Genomic DNA, 17,104 nt, shown 5'->3' with positions numbered 1-17,104 from the left:
AAAACCAGTTACACCTTTTTGCTTTCAAGGGCATTCCAATCCCACTCTACATTGTTTAGATGCAAAAAAGCATAAACATTGTAGACCCCATTTCTCATGCAGATGACGACATAGTTCACCAAAATTACAAAACTCCCACCTCTGCTTCGCACTCCATCTCTCTCTTACTCTATCAAGTCACTTACCCCAATACCCAAAACTACCTCCTCTTCTCCCCTATAAATCACCACCTCCATCCACATTTGCCTCCTCAGTTCACCCTTTTCACCTCCTCCTCCTATCACCACCACCAATTTCTAGGCTTCCCCTTCATCTTTAGTGACAAAATATACCATAAAAAACACATTTTTTTTAATTCTTGAAAAATGAATGTAAATTTCAGAATTCATACTTCAGCTGAGAAAACAATGACAATTGCACAAAGCCCATCAGTGGCATCGACCCCGGCGACGCGGTCACCATGGCACTCGCCGGTGCCATACCTCTTTGGAGGACTAGCAGCCATGTTGGGACTCATAGCTTTTGCTCTTTTAATTCTGGCTTGCTCATACTGGAGACTCTCGGGATATCTCGAAGGCGGTGCAAACAATGAAAGAGACCTTGAGGCTGGTGAGTCCAATGAAGATGGTTCCGATGGTGATTTGAAAAAACCAGGTGTACGAGTTTTTGAAGAGAAGTTTCTTGTGATCATGCCTGGTCAAGAGAAGCCTACTTGGTTGGCTACACCAATGTCTAGTAGAGCATCATCTTTTGGTACTACTAGTAATAGCTCCTGTAGCAGTGAAAGCAGTGAAAAATCAGGACGAGAAAGTGAGGAAAAGAAGCAAGAAATTGGGCTCAGCCAGGTGGAATTGACCAACATGGATGCTGATCATCATGCTGAGACTACAAATCAGGACCATCAGGTCTAGTAGTCTACTTTCTTTTCACCAAAAAAAAAAAAAAAAAAAAAAAAGTCCATATGAATTCTTCTGGATTTTGGTATTTTGTACTAGATTAATCTTTCTTACACCATCACTTTGAGACCGGCTGATGCGTATGCTTTTCAAGAAATGACACAAATGAGTAGTTCGGGGTGCTGAAGAGTTCTGGAAAATGCCAAATATCACTCAAAGAATCTTGAAAGTAAGAAGAAAAGAAAAGTTTTCAGTTGAGAACTGATTTTCTAAGGTTTGGACTCCTAGAATTGGTATCGGTTCTGTTTGGATTGAACCCTTTTTGTGGGGTGTGGTTATTATTTTCTAGTAGTAGTTGATAAGGTTTCCATTTTGTTAAAGATTCCCGGAAATGTATATATTTCTTGAGATGAATGGCAATATAGAACTTCCATTTTCCATACATACTGATGGCGTTTCTTAAATTTCTTTCGGTTATCTTTTGTTGCATTAGTTTTGAAACAAATTCCTTTTGCTATATTCTGCACAAACACACCAAGACCTGACTGGTGACTAAGTTGGTTATATTCTTGAATAGAGAGATAACGTAATAGCTTCATGAATAATTGTCCTCAACACTCTTGAATCCATTTCTGAGAGAAACTGGAATAGATGTAACATAATTAACTTCACCGAATCAGAGTAAGTACTACTCTAATGTCAAGTATTACAGGTGAAACCTGCAGAGCCATTAGCATTCAATCCAAGAAACGTAATATAACACGTGTAGTGCCCTGATGCGGCGAGTGGTGGTCGTACCATGCCTCTAATTGAAGTCGATAGGCTACATTATTGGTATTCTTTAACTTCTTATGTTGACGAAGGCACAAATGCAAGAGGAAAAACCAAATCCCGGAAAGATGGACCCAAAAAATACCCTCAAAAGTAATCTTTTTCCCCCTTGTTATTAGTAGTAATTCTCACTAGACAGTCCAATCCCACTTAGGCATTAAAATAACGGGATTTGCTTGGTCAAGTTTCATGGAGAAATAATGCTTTATACACGTTAGCCATGGGTTACAGTACTCGTATTTCTAGCGACTAATGATGCACTTGGACGTGATTTGAGTGCGTTGCCCGCTGTACATAAATGGATTGAAGATACATCACTGTTGTTAGAATAGGAACATCACCCCCATACGATGTTGTCTTGGGTTAATGCTGTTGTTGGCACTTGGGATCCTCGGTGACATGTTTTCTATGCCACCAATAGTATTGTACCAAGTGTCATATTATTATTTATATTTGTGTTAAATCAAATCAAATTAAATTATTAAAAAATTAAAGTGTAAATAATAACATGATACTTGGCGCAACACTATTGATGGCATTGGATTGGCATAGAAAATATATTACCGAGAATCCTAAGTGTGTTGTTGGGGTGTCAACATAATAACTCGTACGATTAAAGGTTCTAATTTTTTACTTTCCCTTTTTTTTTTTGGGGTGTGGGGGGGGGGGGGGGGACATTGTTATGAAAGTTCCATGGGCAAAGTTTAATATTTTTAAGGCTATAAGTAAAAAATTTAAACGTGTCAAAGGGAAACAGAAGGATTTTTAAAATTTTGGGGACACAATCTAATAGTCGTAAGGATGAAAAAGAAAAACTTTTAATTTTTTTTAAAAAAATATTTAAAAATTCTTAAAATCTTTGGAGGTGTCTCCTTGCATCCCCCAACGGGTCCTAGCAATATTCCTATCATGACAAATTATTTTCAATAACATCTATTTTGCACAAATACGGTGCACGTACGAATATATATATATATATATATATATATATATATATATATATATATCTCAAAACATTTGCTCGTAGTGAAGAATGAATTAAGTTCAAATATGCATGCATATATCTACATTAGAATTAGCACTAAAGCTACTACTATTGGACGTATAACTCTAGCGCTTCTGACCAAATAGAAACTCCAAATTAGGAGATAAAATCATACTGAGTGGTATATATAGTCTGGAACACTGTTAAGGATAAAATCAGACCTTTTTAGAGTGGTACACAGCAGCACGCATTGTCATACTGAGTGGGCACATAACTTTTATTCCTCACATTGCATCATTGTGTAATACCACTAGCTAGTCTATATTATTGATCTGTGACCATAGATTTGTATTAGCAGTGATTGATAAAGTTAAGGGGCCTTAAAACACCAAGTTCCCTAGTGTACAATCATTGTGAAAAGGGGTTTAGGACGCTTCTCATACACGATCGATCAACCACTTTTTCATTTCAAATATAGTTTGGCTGATATCATAGAAGTTTTTCCATTTATGCCTAAGCCTCGCTACATAGCATATTTTCATCATCCATGTCTGTCACGTTAATTAAGCAGCTACATTAATTACTGATGTTCTTCAGCTGAAATTTGTTCCATATCACTAAGCATGATTACTTTGGGATAGCCACAAATTAACTTGTACAGTACGATTCTAGCTACTTAAACTGCTGATAGCCAAAAATGATTATGGGGGCTGTATGTAGAATTCCAATCATGCGAGAGAGCGAAAGAGAGATGCGGCAACGGGAAGCTGCTCTCTCCATGTACAATGTGGAGTGAAAAGTCTTGCATTTATCAATTAATCGTGCAAGAATAGTGAACCTAGTACCACTGCATGTCCACTATTCAAGTTCGTTTACTTCGAGGACAAACTAACGTAGGACAAGTGTATGAGAGTTGAGGTATTCGCCTCTTGCTTTTCACACATGCTTCGTAGCCTCTCTTTTTATATGTTTAAAAGCTAGGGATAATTTCAAAAACCTCCCTGAGATTTTTTACAATTGCAACCACCTCTTCGAATGTTTGAAAAATTACACTTACCTCCCTTAAAACTGTGAAAAGACAATAATGATAACTTTCACAAACTTTATAAAATTTAAGTGAAAATGAAATTTAAAAAACAAAATAAAAATTCTATTTTAGTAATATTCTTTATCCTGAAACTTTAACGTCATCTAATCCAGTACATTATACTTCATTTCAAATTTTAACGAAATCCCACATCCAGTTTCTTGGCTCTACGAGTTTAAACAGCTCGCTAGCGAAATCCCACATCCAGTTTCTTGTGGAATTGTTCAGAACTGCATGATGAGGATGAGGTGCAAATTGAAAGTGACTTGCATTAATTGCTTAATTTGACGTCAAGAAATCATTGCAACCCAATCATATTGCAGCGTGTAAATATGTATATTGGTGTCCAGTGTTGGAATTTAATTTTCCATTAATGTCTGAAAGCAACAAGTCGCAACCATCAAACTTCATACATATGGTTAGCATTAGCAATGCACAATTTCTTGACGAATTAAACTTGAAACAGATCGTGGCAATAATTCTTGGATTTTTTGGGAGACAAATTAAATGATTTTATGGTCCAAAAAGGCATCATCGATCATTAGGGAACCCTAAGCCCTGGACGGCAATGGCCTATTATTGAACGCGTGTAAGTTTATGGGACTCGAGTTTCTTGATTGAGGTGCATCACGCAATTTCCAGCGATATTCTTCTGGACGATTATTGGATGTAAATTTTCCTTTCTGGATATGAGTACATCCCAGGACGTACAAAATGCATTTGCATGAAGTTGGACTCAAGATACTGCTAGCGCTGGCATGGGCGTTCATTAAATGAGATTCTTGTGGAAAAAATTCGGTATCAATTTTAACCAAAGAAATGCTGATATAAACCAATTACTATTCAACTATTTGTTTTCCATCTTAAAACCAGATTGATGATTAAGATCTCAGTTCCCCATGACACTTCTTCTTTCCCCTAATTCACACCAAAAAAAAAAATTAATAATAATAATAATAATAACAAGAGGAAGGGAAAAGAGATAGATGTTAGTTTGATATGGATATTTTTAAAGACTATTTACAACCTAAAATATTTTTAGATCTAGTGGCTGAGATTAAAATTCCAAAGTCTAGAGGTTCTAGATCAATTTCCCCTGACCCTTTCATGCTACTTAAATTCTACCCATCCTCTGAAAGGGAGGCAGAATTTTTTTTATCTTTTTATATATCGTCGAGCCCAATAAGACCGGGCCTTAAGTTGCAGTTACTGTTTCAAAGTTACGTAATGGGCTCAAGAAAGTCCAAGAGACATTTCAAACTGGACAGACCTCTGAAGCCGATGTAAAATCTAGGAGAAAGTCGTGAGTCAAGAGGTTCAAGTCCTAAGTCCAAATTAGAGACGGCATTTTAGGTACATTTCTGTAAGGAAGATGTTTCTGAAAAAGCCTCCAGCACTCCATTCTTTCCTTAAATCCATCATCTCTTTTTACTTTTAGAGGGAGCATGGATCGTTAGAGGCTTTTAAGATCTTTTCCTTTTTTAAAGTGTATTCTGGGTATATTATTTCAGCTCAGATTTTCCTTAACTCCAACTTAGATACACGTTTCTTGAAAATTTGTTCTTTCTATGATGTCCCCAATCGCAGTGAAATATTCCCTTTAACCTCCCTACCCCATCCCCATTTCTTAAATTCCACATTTCCCTTGTTAAAAAAAATTAAAAAAAAGTAAAATATTCCCTATAGTTAATAAATATTTGAATTATATTCGTATAATACATTTTTTACATATAATTTCAAAAAAATTTCGTATTTCGTGCATTTCAAAAATACTCTATAAAATATTTTTACTTTTCAATTAATCATATAAAACATATAATAAACTTTTGATATATTATGCTTCACAAATTATATTTCAATTTTGAAAAAAAAATTAAAATTCAAGTAAGGACAATGACTTGTGCTCCTAGTTTTATGTAAAATAACTATGTCATACAACATAATTCTATAGATTTATACATATAAATGTAATATGATGATAAAACTTTAATAAATTTAACGTCTCATACATATATTAAGAGTTAAAATTGGTATAAATATAGTATAATCTTTGAAAAATATGGTAAATATTACCACAATTCAATTTCTTAACTTTCAAATGTATTCAAGCTATTCATGTACGAGTACATATGCGTAATTTTATCTAATATATATTTTTAAACCAAACTTCTAATCATACTTTTTCAAAAAAAAATTGTATAATATATGTACATATCATATCTCGTATATACGCATCCTATGTTTTATTAACTATGAAATATTCATCCGTCAGATCGTATATTTTGTATTAATTCTTGTAGACATCCTCAAATAGTGATAAGCCAACATTTACTTCCTTTAAGGGCAACTGTGGAAATATGCTTACGCCCCTTCCCATCATTAATTTGTGATTTGTCTTGGTTAAAGAAGCACAAGTTATTAATGATGACGATTTACTAGACAAATGTAGATTCCATGGTACAGTGGTGAAGATTATTCATGTCCTTTTACATCTAATAAACTCAAACAATTGCCAAGTCATAACAGCATGATTTGAAAACTAAAAAGTGACAGCCCTAAGATTTTAGAACCACATGTAGCCCAAGGCTTGAATGCAAATAAATAAAGATTCCCTTGTCTTTTGTTCTCTGCGTTTTCTATCTCGAAGTTATAGATTTATCACAGCATAATTAGATGCGTTCATACAAATGGAAGAATTCAATGTACATATAGCTATACGTGTGCTATAACCAATTAGATTATGATACTTTGTAGAATCTCATTTTACAAATTACATTCATTTTGTGGATGGACAAGTTCTATTATGGGCCTTATGATTAAATAAAGTTTATAAAAATAAATTTATTTTTGAGTTCTAAAACCTCAAAGTTACTAATTAATGCGATGCTTCAACTACTTGTTTTCAAGTTGTTATGCATAACAAATTATATGAACAGAGAAACAAAAAATGATATGCATGACTATAAATAACTGCGACTTGATTGTCACAATAAATTGTTGGTCCCAGTAGTGGTACTCAAGATGTTTAAAGCCACTATTCATTATGTGGATATAGAAAATCAGAGGAGCTAGCTCTAACTAAATTGTACTAGGAATTAAGACGAAGTTTGGGGAACAAATATATTGGTGTTATTCTCTGTCATGAAGCTAACTAGCATTTGGGGCACAAGGAGCTGAAAGCATGATGTTGCAGAGAAGAAGGCGTGATATTGGAAGAAGAGGGAAACAAAAAGCGCAATTCAAGAAGCACGCTTTTTCTGGAAATCAGCTCAACATCATTAGCTCAATAACGTGAAGAGGATAGCAATGCTCCTGCAACGAAGCAATTGAAGGGGTTCTTGGGATTGACTGGATACTATAGGAAGTTTGTGAAGGGATATGGGTCAATTGCAAAACCTCTCACAATACTACTAAGGAAGGAGGAATTTCACTGGAATGAAGAAGCTGAGGAAGCATTTCAGAAGCTGAAACTGGCCATATGCAGCACTCCTGTTCTGGCCTTACGAGATTTCAACAGGCCATTTATAATACAAACTGATGCTTGCTATGGAGGCATGAGGGCAATCCTTATGCAGGATGGGAGACCTATTGCATATCTAAGCCAAAGTCTCGGACCCAAGAATATGGAGTATATGAAAAAGAAATACTAGCACTGTAGCTACAATCACCAAGTGGAGGCATTACTTGGAAGGACACCATTTCATCATCAGGACAAATCATCAGAGTCTAAAATATCTACTGAAGCAAAGAATCACTATACCACTTCAACAGATATAGCTTACTCAGCTAATGGGATTGAACTATAAGATACACTACAAAAAAGGGAAGGAGAATGTGGCTGCAGATGCACTATCCAGGAGGGCAAGCAAGGAGGAGGGGGAGTATGCTGAGCAAACCTGTATTATTTCTGAATGGGTGAAAGAGGTGATAAAGAGTTATCAGGAAGATGAACAAGTTCAAAAGCTGATAAGTGAGTTCATACTTACACCTAGCACTATGCCAGAGCACTCTTACCAAGATGGATCGAGTAGTTAGGTATAAATGAAGGATAGTTATTGGCACAAATGGAGAAGAGGAAAATTATCACTGCCATGCATGATTCACAGTTAAGAGAACACTCTGGGATCCAAGCCAGCTATCATAGGGCCAAATAACTGTTTTACTGGCCAGGAATGTACAAGGAGATCAAGGCTATCATACTATAGTGTGACACTTGCAGTAATGCAAAGATGAACATACAGCCTACCCTGATTTATTACAACCTCTCTCTATTCCCCAATACTCCTGAAGCCATGTGACGATGGAGTTCATTGAAAGACTGCCTAGCTCAGAAAGAAAAGATACCATCATGGTGGTAATAGACAGATTCACCCAATATGCACATTTTATCAGCTTGACTCATCCATTTGATGCTCTTGTAGTGGCTAGGATTTTTCTAGACCAAGTCTGCAAACTACATAGGATGCCTCTGAGTATGCTGTTTGACAGAGATAGGATATTCACCAGCCAGTTCTGGACAGAATTGTTTACATTATTGGAGACAGAACTAAACCTAAGCACCGCATATCACTCTCAGACTGATGGACAAACTGAGAGGATGAATCAGGTGTTAGAAAGGTATTTAAGATGTATGACATATTTAGAACCTAAGAGATGGAATGTCTAGTTGTCATTAGCTGAGTGGTGGTGTAACACTGCCTATCACACACTATTCACATGAGTCGTTTTGAAGCATTGTATGGGATCCCCTCACCTTAGCTAGCCTTGGGGCCTTATTCCCATTCCAAAGTAGCTACAGTAGAAAACCACTTGAAGGACAGGCAAAGGATGGATGAATTGCTCAAGAGCAATTTGCAAGAGGCTCCGAATATAATGAAGATGTATGTTGATCAGAGGAGGTCTAAAAGGGAGTTCAGTGTCGGGGATTGTGTTTATTTAAGACTGCAGCCTTATAGACAGATACCAGTGGAAGTGAGGAAGCACTCCAAGCTATTAGCAAAGTACTATAGACCCTATTAGATAGTTTAGAGGGTGGGAAATGTGGCCTATAAGCTACAACTACCAGCGGAGTCCAAGATAATGAAGATGGATGAATTGCTCAAGAGCAATTTGCAAGAGGCTCCGAATATAATGAAGATGTATGTTGATCAGAGGAGGTCTAAAAGGGAGTTCAGTGTCGGGGATTGTGTTTATTTAAGACTGCAGCCTTATAGACAGATACCAGTGGAAGTGAGGAAGCACTCCAAGCTATTAGCAAAGTACTATAGACCCTATCAGATAGTTTAGAAGGTGGGAAAAGTGGCCTATAAGCTACAACTACTAGCGGAGTCTAAGATACACCTAGTTTTTCATGTATCCTTGTTGAAAAGAAGGTGGGACAGAATGTTGTACCTGTATTACAGCTACCTAATGCAGATGAAAGGGGACATTTAAGGGTAGAGCCTGTAACCATTTTGAATAGGAGGATTGTTAAGAGAAAGAATACAGCATCAGTACAGTGGCTGGTGCAATAGTGGGGTACTTCACCTGCTGAGGCTACCTAGGAAGATGTAGAAGATATTGAGCGAAAGTTTCCTGGATTACAATCCTGAGGACAAGATTTATTGAAAGGGGAAGCTATTGTCATGAAGCTAACTAGCATTTGGGACACAAGGAGCTGAAAGCGTGAAGCTGCGGAGAAGAAGACGTGATATTGGAAGAGAGGGAAACAAGAAGCACGGTTCGAGAAGCACGCTTTTCCTGGAAATCAGCTCAACAACATGAAGAGGATAGTAGTGGTCCTGCAACAACTTTTAACTGCATGGCCACGTGTCCAAGTTTAATTGTAAGTTTTAAAAGTCAGTTGGCAACTTAGCAGCTCTATATAGAGAGATTTTGCTATTGTAATATCGAGGGAATATTGATTGTAATCAAACAGATTTGGAAACATTCCCAATTCGTCTGCTCTTTCTCAAGATTCCTTCGCTCTTACTCATCTTCTTCCCCTATTCTCGCCATTTTCTGTAACTTCATCTACTTATATCAACATCGCTCATTGAGTTGATCATTTCTAATTGATCATTTCCAGTTTGTTTAATTCCTTTGGAAGTTCGTCTACTTTTCCTGTTGCTAGTTTCTCTCCTAGTTTCCCTCAGTTTGGCTTGATATCATCACATTCTCTATAACTAGATCAATTTTAATTTAACATGCAGGTAAGAAAGTGACTAGCTAATTGAGTTGATGAAAGGTAAGATTCCTAATTAAACAAAGAATTTTCTTGAACATCGTAAATCACGTAGAATTTAGAGGGCTAGCACTCTAAACCTCACTCTTTACCACAGTCCACCAATAAGTTCGTGTTGTTTTGTTCTCCTTTTCAATTATGTGGTAACAAATTGAATGTTTTTCCCTTTTTTTTTTTTTAATTGTGAAATGAGAATAGGTCAAAAATCGACAAGTCGAATGCAATTTTGGCACCTTTTAACCTATTTCAGAATCAAACACAGAAATTTTAGATCACAGTCTTGGACCAAACTAGAATCGAACTCATATAAGAAGCTCGATCAGTCATGACCTAAAGAACAGACATATGGCAACCACTTTGATTATCTGGAGGTTAAATCTAGTAGCTGTTGCTCTTCAATATTGACTTTTTCTATGTTGATCCGTCCTTCTCCCATTTTTTCTGACACGTGATCGTTTTTCAATCCGTTTAACTAGAAGCCAAAGAGGAAAATGTTTTATTCAAGAGCAACACAGTATCAATAAAATTATCTAATATTTGTTTAATTTATCAAAAACTAACTGCAAAAAAAAAAAAAAAAGGACACGATTTACTTTGTCAATGTATTTTCTGCCCGTCTTCTTGTATTAACATATTTCGGATAACATTCATGTCATGATAATATTAAAGAATATGTAAACTATTACATATAAATAAGATAATAGTAATTTGGCGAAATCATCTAAAGTGCATTTTTGTGTAAAAAAAAAAATTCACATCATCGATTTATATTTTATTATGGTGAGGGAATCTTTTAAGCTGCCTTTTCTCTAGGTTCAGGCGACGAATTACAATTGCGGTATATGTTCAGGTGGGCAGAGTGTGGTTAACTCTAAAAAAATTTTAAAAAAAAAAAATTGTGATGCAGAACGAAAGAAAGACTAAGAAATGAAAAAATTCGAAAGACTAAATCGCTCCTTTCCTATAAATAGAATTCAGCATTCTTAAATTATGTTAAGGCCTGTCATGACATCAACCTGTGGTGGCTAAGCTTGCTTTCACACTTTGATTTGAAGTGTCTAATTAATCATTAACTGAATAATCAATGTAATCAAGTCAAGCCCAAGTTGTATCCAGTTTCGTTTGAACTATTAGCTATAGTGTATCTCAGAAAAAAAAAAATTCAATCTCACTTTCACTTGAAGCTATGTCACACACAAAATATATATATATATATATATATATATATATATATATTTTTTTTTTTTTTTTTTTTTTTTTTTTTTTGGGGGCGGGGAGGGGTGGGCGGCCGGGGGGCTGTTGATGATAACTGCTAAGTCGCATCCTAGAAATGAGTGTTCGACCTTAGTTGGATGGAGCCGGCAAAGGACGGCAGTGTCTTGCATGAATTACTAAGTTGGCAGTTGTTAGGCATAAAAGCCGGACGTCTTTCCACAAACTCAATTTAACTTAGTCCGTCCTGGCTTGAGATTTGAGGTCCCATAGCGAGAAACTATGGGTTCATCCCTCAGTTGCTGTGGCACAGAAAAAGTTGAACAAGTTGATGGGTAGGTGCAAGATGTATTAGGAAGGAAATTAGTTTTCTTCTCCTGCAATTTGTTGATTTTTGCAAAATGAATCCATGTAATTCTTGAAGACTGATTGGAATTGGAACACATTGTAGGTTGTCATCCAATGGAGGCAGCAGTACTTCATGGAGAATATTTACGTACAAAGAATTGCATGCAGCAACCCATGGCTTCAGTGAAGACAACAAACTTGGAGAAGGCGGATTCGGCAGTGTATACTGGGGTAAAACCTCTGATGGCCTTCAGGTAAATCAATCATATTAATCCCTATTACTACTTTTTACATATTCTCAAAATCTTGATCTGTTTTATTTAGGCAAGTCACAATTTGATTAGAATAACAAACTAAGAATAGACTTCTCCTTACACATTTTCTTTCTTTTTCTAAAATATTTATATTTGTTACTTTTCAGATCAGTTTACATCGATGGTTAATAGTTTTTGTCCAGAATTCCAATTGAAGTATAAACATTACTCTTTTGGGTCATAAATGCAGATAGCGGTAAAGAAATTGAAATCCATGAATTCAAAGGCCGAGATGGAGTTCGCGGTGGAAGTTGAAGTCCTTGGAAGGGTACGACACAAGAATCTGTTGGGACTTAGAGGTTATTGTGCCGGGAGCGAACAAAGGCTTATTGTCTATGATTACATGCCAAATCTGAGTTTGCTGTCTCATCTCCATGGCCAATTTGCTGCTGAAGTTCAACTTGATTGGAAAAGGAGGATGAGAATTGCACTTGGCTCCGCTGAAGGATTGCTGTAAGTTCCAAAATCTACATTCCTGTTCAATAACCCTACGAAATTTTATTGTCAAGCCACACTTCTCTCGCGTCGAAGAAGTAAACTAGTATTGATTTATAGGTAATATATTGGGTGAAGAGCTAATAATGACTTAGCTTAACTATTTTGAGCCGTTGTTTACATTCACAAGTTATTCGAGGTGTTACATTAATTTATGGTCTGGTTTTGAGTTAGTCCTCTTGTGTTTGCTATTTTTTTAAGGCAATCAACACCTTCTCCTCGATTAATCCGATATAGGTTCTTCATTCTTCGAATTGTTCTAATGCATTTACCCAATACTTTTATTCATAATTTTTCAATAGGTACTTGCATCATGAGGTGACTCCACACATAATTCACCGAGACATAAAGGCCAGCAATGTGCTACTAGACTCAAACTTTGAGCCCCTGGTGGCCGACTTTGGCTTCGCCAAGCTAATCCCAGAAGGAGTTAGCCACATGACAACCCGCGTTAAGGGCACCTTGGGATACTTAGCACCAGAATACGCTATGTGGGGGAAGGTGTCAGAAAGCTGTGATGTGTACAGTTTTGGAATTCTTCTACTGGAGCTTATCACAGGAAGGAAACCAATTGAGAAGCTGCCTGGTGGAATTAAAAGAACCATAACAGAATGGGCTGAGCCCTTAATTGCCAAAAGCAAGTTCAAGGATCTTGTGGATCCAAAACTCCGAGAAAATTTCGATGAAAATCAGCTAAAGCAAGCTATTAATGTTGCTGCATTGTGTGTTCAAGGGGAGGCTGACAAGAGGCCTACTATGAAGGAAGTGGTGAATTTGCTAAGAGGAACTGACCCCAAAGCTTCAATGAAGCAAATGAGGCTCAAAAGTGTCAAGTATGGGGATGATTTGTTGGATGTTGATCAAAACACTGACGATGAGAAGGATAAAACTGTCGATGAAAGTAGTGCCTATGGTGTCTTTGATGCCCTGAGCATGCAGAAGATGCGGGATCCCTATAGGCGAAGGTAATCAAAAGATGGACAAACATGGCACAATTTTTTCTACGTAATTGTTTAAATTACGTGCTTAATCAAGGATACTGGGAAAATTGTTTGTTTGATTTTCTTTTTATTTCGTGAGTTACACATGTGTTTGTTACATAAAATTTGCAATAATCTTTTATTTTCTAGTGTATGATAATGTAGTTTGTGATCCTCTTTGGTCATATAATACGTACTCTTAATAATTAATAATAATAATAATAATTCTAGTGCAAACGTATTGCCATGTCAATTTTCTTTTTTCTTTTTTTCGTTTTTTGAGGGGGGTGGGGGGTGGAGGAGAGGGGCTAAGAATGGGAGATTTAAGTAATGTAATCAGTTTAGAATCTTTGATTGATTTAAAGGGCTGTATTAGACCATGGTTCGAATGTTTTTTCAGACCAAACAACAAGCATGTATGGTATAAAATCAAAGAATAAAAGTGGAAACATTGTCTGCTTATCATTACCCATACTAAAATTATGGTTGCATCAAAATATTAGAGCACATAACTAGCGCATGTACGACTTCGACTACATCAAGTTATGTTTTATGCCAATTCAAAGTAGGAGTGAGCAAACGGTACAAATTCGGTAATTCGGTTATTTGATTTATAGAAATCTAAATCGCTTTCAATTTCGAATAGGTTATAACCGAATTCATTTCGCAACAGATTTTGAATTCGGAAATGGTAATGAATTCGGTTAACCAAATTCATTTATAAAAAAAAAAACTGATTTTTTAAAAATTATTACTGATTTGATCCCCAAATTTATTCATAATTTAACACATTACTTATGTTCTAATCATTTTGTGGTTTAATTTAATTGACATTTATTTGATCACTTACACTTAGAATCCTTAGTCTATGATTTAAGGAACACATAAAAGGGGATTAATTTAAATTAGAATAAACCTTATACTGTACAATGATTAGTGATAATTTATGAATTTATAATTTACATGATTAATAATAAGTAATATTAGTTACAAACTTACAAATTACAATGATTAGTGATAAGTTATATTAGTTACAACTTATAATTTATTTCAAATCAAAATAAAACTTATTTACTTACATATGTTATTGTGAAAGTCAATACATTAATTTGCAACTCATATGCATTCACTTACACTACTTAGTTGTCTTGTCTATACTTAAAACTTTAAGATTAGTGAATAGAGAATATGAATTTTTATGTTAAATATGTAATGTAAATTTAGAGCATACTAATACTTGCAAGTTACAGGTTACACATTCAAATATTCAATAATTCAAACATAAATGATGTATCAAATTACCAATATCTAAATTCTAATTACTAATTATGTTTATTGTTTAATATTTAGTATTATACATATATGTATTAATTATTATCTAATTCTAGTCATGTTACTTATGTATAAAATAATAAGTATTATAGTTATGTTATATTGTTATGTATTACTATATATTTATATTATTATAGTCATATAACAATTAACAAATACTAAAATAATATATTGTACATTATTATATATTATTATTATTATTATAAGTACATGATAATACCATATACTAACAATTATTGATAGCATTTACATATATAATATAATAATATATTAGTAGTAAATACTAATACTAAATAGCATTTATCTATGTATTATATAATTTTCTAAACTAATTTTGTATTCGAATGCGGTAATGCGGTACCCTATTTCATTTTACCGAATTTGAATGCGAAATTGGTTATTACCAAATTCATAATCTCATTACCTATTTCATACCATATTAGAATTTGGTGAATTCAGTATGTACCGAATTTGTACCAAATACCCAATTTTAAATAACCAAATTGAATTTGAATTCGGTATGTACCCAAATTGAATTTGAATTCGGTGCTCACCCCTAATTCAGAGTAATAAGCAGAAAATTTTTCTATATATAAAGCATGATAAGAGGACTTGATGTTAAAATTTTATGTCGTCTTTTATTTTTTCAATTTTACTCTCTTAAAAGCAAAGAATTACTAAAAATTACACTATTTAAGTCTAGCAACTTCTAATAACTTTCACTTCCAATAACTTTTTTTTGTTTGTTTGCTAAAAAAGAAAAAGAAATCACGACTTCTTTTTTTTTTTTTGGACAAAAAAAATCTAATAACTTCTATTGAATAACTTAATTTTTTCTTAATCTGTACACTCAGAATGAGTGATTTTCCCACTAAGCAGTATAATCAAGGAATCGGCTGCTAGCCAATTGTTATTTCGAGCCAAGCAGCGCCCATCAGAAACCAATCCATCTCACTAACTGGTAACAGTTACAAACCGCCTTTCTAAGATTGATTTGCGAATTAAATATTACACAGGACACGCAAAAAGTTCTTAAAGTCCATCTCATATATATTATAAGCAAACAGGCCGCCAAAGAATGACTCCAACGTGCCACTTTGAATCGGAAAAAGGAACAAAGTCAAAAATTCTTTTTATTACATCTACGAAATTATAATTTTATTACATCGCACATCAAATCAAGTTGAAAGGAAATGCGTCCGACATGGTTAATGTTTAAACTAGTCGCAGGGCGAAGCGATGTTCTTAAAATTACTACTGTGATCATGAAGATTTTAAATAATTTTTAATTGTTGCATCTCTTGAAATTGATGAAAAGAGATTTAAGTGACCAATTCTTTATATAACACTAACAAAATGAGAATTAATTTACCTATACTTAATGAATGAAGGGAGATTTAAGTAATTCAAACTCGATCATCTAGCTTTTAGGAGAAAATTAAGGATCTTATTGACTTTAGTCTAAAAACTTCTCCAATTAACATAGGTTACAATCGATCAAATACTTCTCCATTAGGACATGCTCATTTGTTTGCCAGCCTAGTAATGCTACTACTAATACACTCAGTTATCAACTGAGTAAGTAAACAATGCACATCTATTTTGACGAGGAGTTCGTTGATCCTCGGTGTCTTAGTACACCTTTGTAAACCAAAACTTGAGCCCTTGCTCATAAATTGTATTTTCTCTATTAATAGAAATAAATTAATCTATCGTTTCCGGTAATAAAAAAAATTACTTCTCCATTAGGCAAGCATCTAGCGAAAAAGCAAGGAACAAAGAAAAAAGAAATGTCTTCTAATCTTCTCATTGCTTTAGTTTAAAGTGCGGACAGAGGTTTCAATAATTAAGCAAAAAAATCACATAGATTAATACAACTTACTTAGTATATTTTTGTATGCTAATTCAAATTTTTTGAAACAATAAAAATGATTTATTATTGGTTTTATAGCATTTTTATAATTTTATTCATTTGCCTTTTAACTTTTATCCGTTAATTTATCTTTTATCTTTGAGGAGAAGGTTGTATTTTGTTTTTTTTTTTTTGTGTATTAATTAACTGTGGTCTCCGGTTCAACATGCGCTCCAGCTTAGTGTAAGACGCGAGTTGTTCTAAAAGGCCGGCTGCTTCTTTCGTTCATTCTCTGCTCTCTATCCGGACAGCGTATCAATTTTCTTTAGGCCAACGACGGAGCCGCATAGGACAGCCCTAAAAACCATCGCTATCCAACTTTATCTATCTCAGTCTGTGGCTAATTAAATCGAATTTAAGGTTTAAAGTCTTCCTTAATTCTAAAAAAGAATGCATGTTTCCCAATAATGAATTCATACCTACCTTCCAATACGAATGATCATGCTTAAGAGTTTGATTAATCACTGAAACGAACCTCAAAAAAAAAAA

General features: G+C 34.7%; 2 protein-coding genes across 2 annotated transcripts; both read left to right on the top strand.

Annotated features, from left to right (window-relative positions):
• Positions 1-7,588: 7,588 nt before the first annotated feature.
• LOC113692943 (uncharacterized) lies at positions 7,589-8,818 on the top strand. Its single transcript, XM_027211543.1, has 3 exons — positions 7,589-7,769; positions 8,221-8,405; positions 8,558-8,818. The coding sequence occupies exons 1-3, from the start codon at positions 7,589-7,591 to the stop codon at positions 8,816-8,818; spliced, it is 627 nt and encodes a 208-aa protein (XP_027067344.1).
• A 2,662-nt stretch (positions 8,819-11,480) lies between these two features.
• On the top strand, positions 11,481-13,538 carry LOC113692942 (PTI1-like tyrosine-protein kinase At3g15890). Its single transcript, XM_027211542.2, has 4 exons — positions 11,481-11,569; positions 11,686-11,836; positions 12,087-12,349; positions 12,694-13,538. Exons 1-4 carry the CDS (start codon positions 11,517-11,519, stop codon positions 13,358-13,360), a joined length of 1,134 nt encoding a protein of 377 aa, XP_027067343.2. The 5' UTR covers positions 11,481-11,516; the 3' UTR covers positions 13,361-13,538.
• The last annotated feature ends 3,566 nt before the right edge of the window (positions 13,539-17,104 follow it).

The sequence above is a fragment of the Coffea arabica genome, chromosome 6c (genome assembly GCF_036785885.1).
Source record: "Coffea arabica cultivar ET-39 chromosome 6c, Coffea Arabica ET-39 HiFi, whole genome shotgun sequence".
In the NCBI taxonomy this organism is placed as follows: domain Eukaryota; kingdom Viridiplantae; phylum Streptophyta; class Magnoliopsida; order Gentianales; family Rubiaceae; genus Coffea; species Coffea arabica.
Note: the sequence above shows the minus strand (reverse complement) of the source record. Positions and strands in the feature narration are given on the sequence as shown.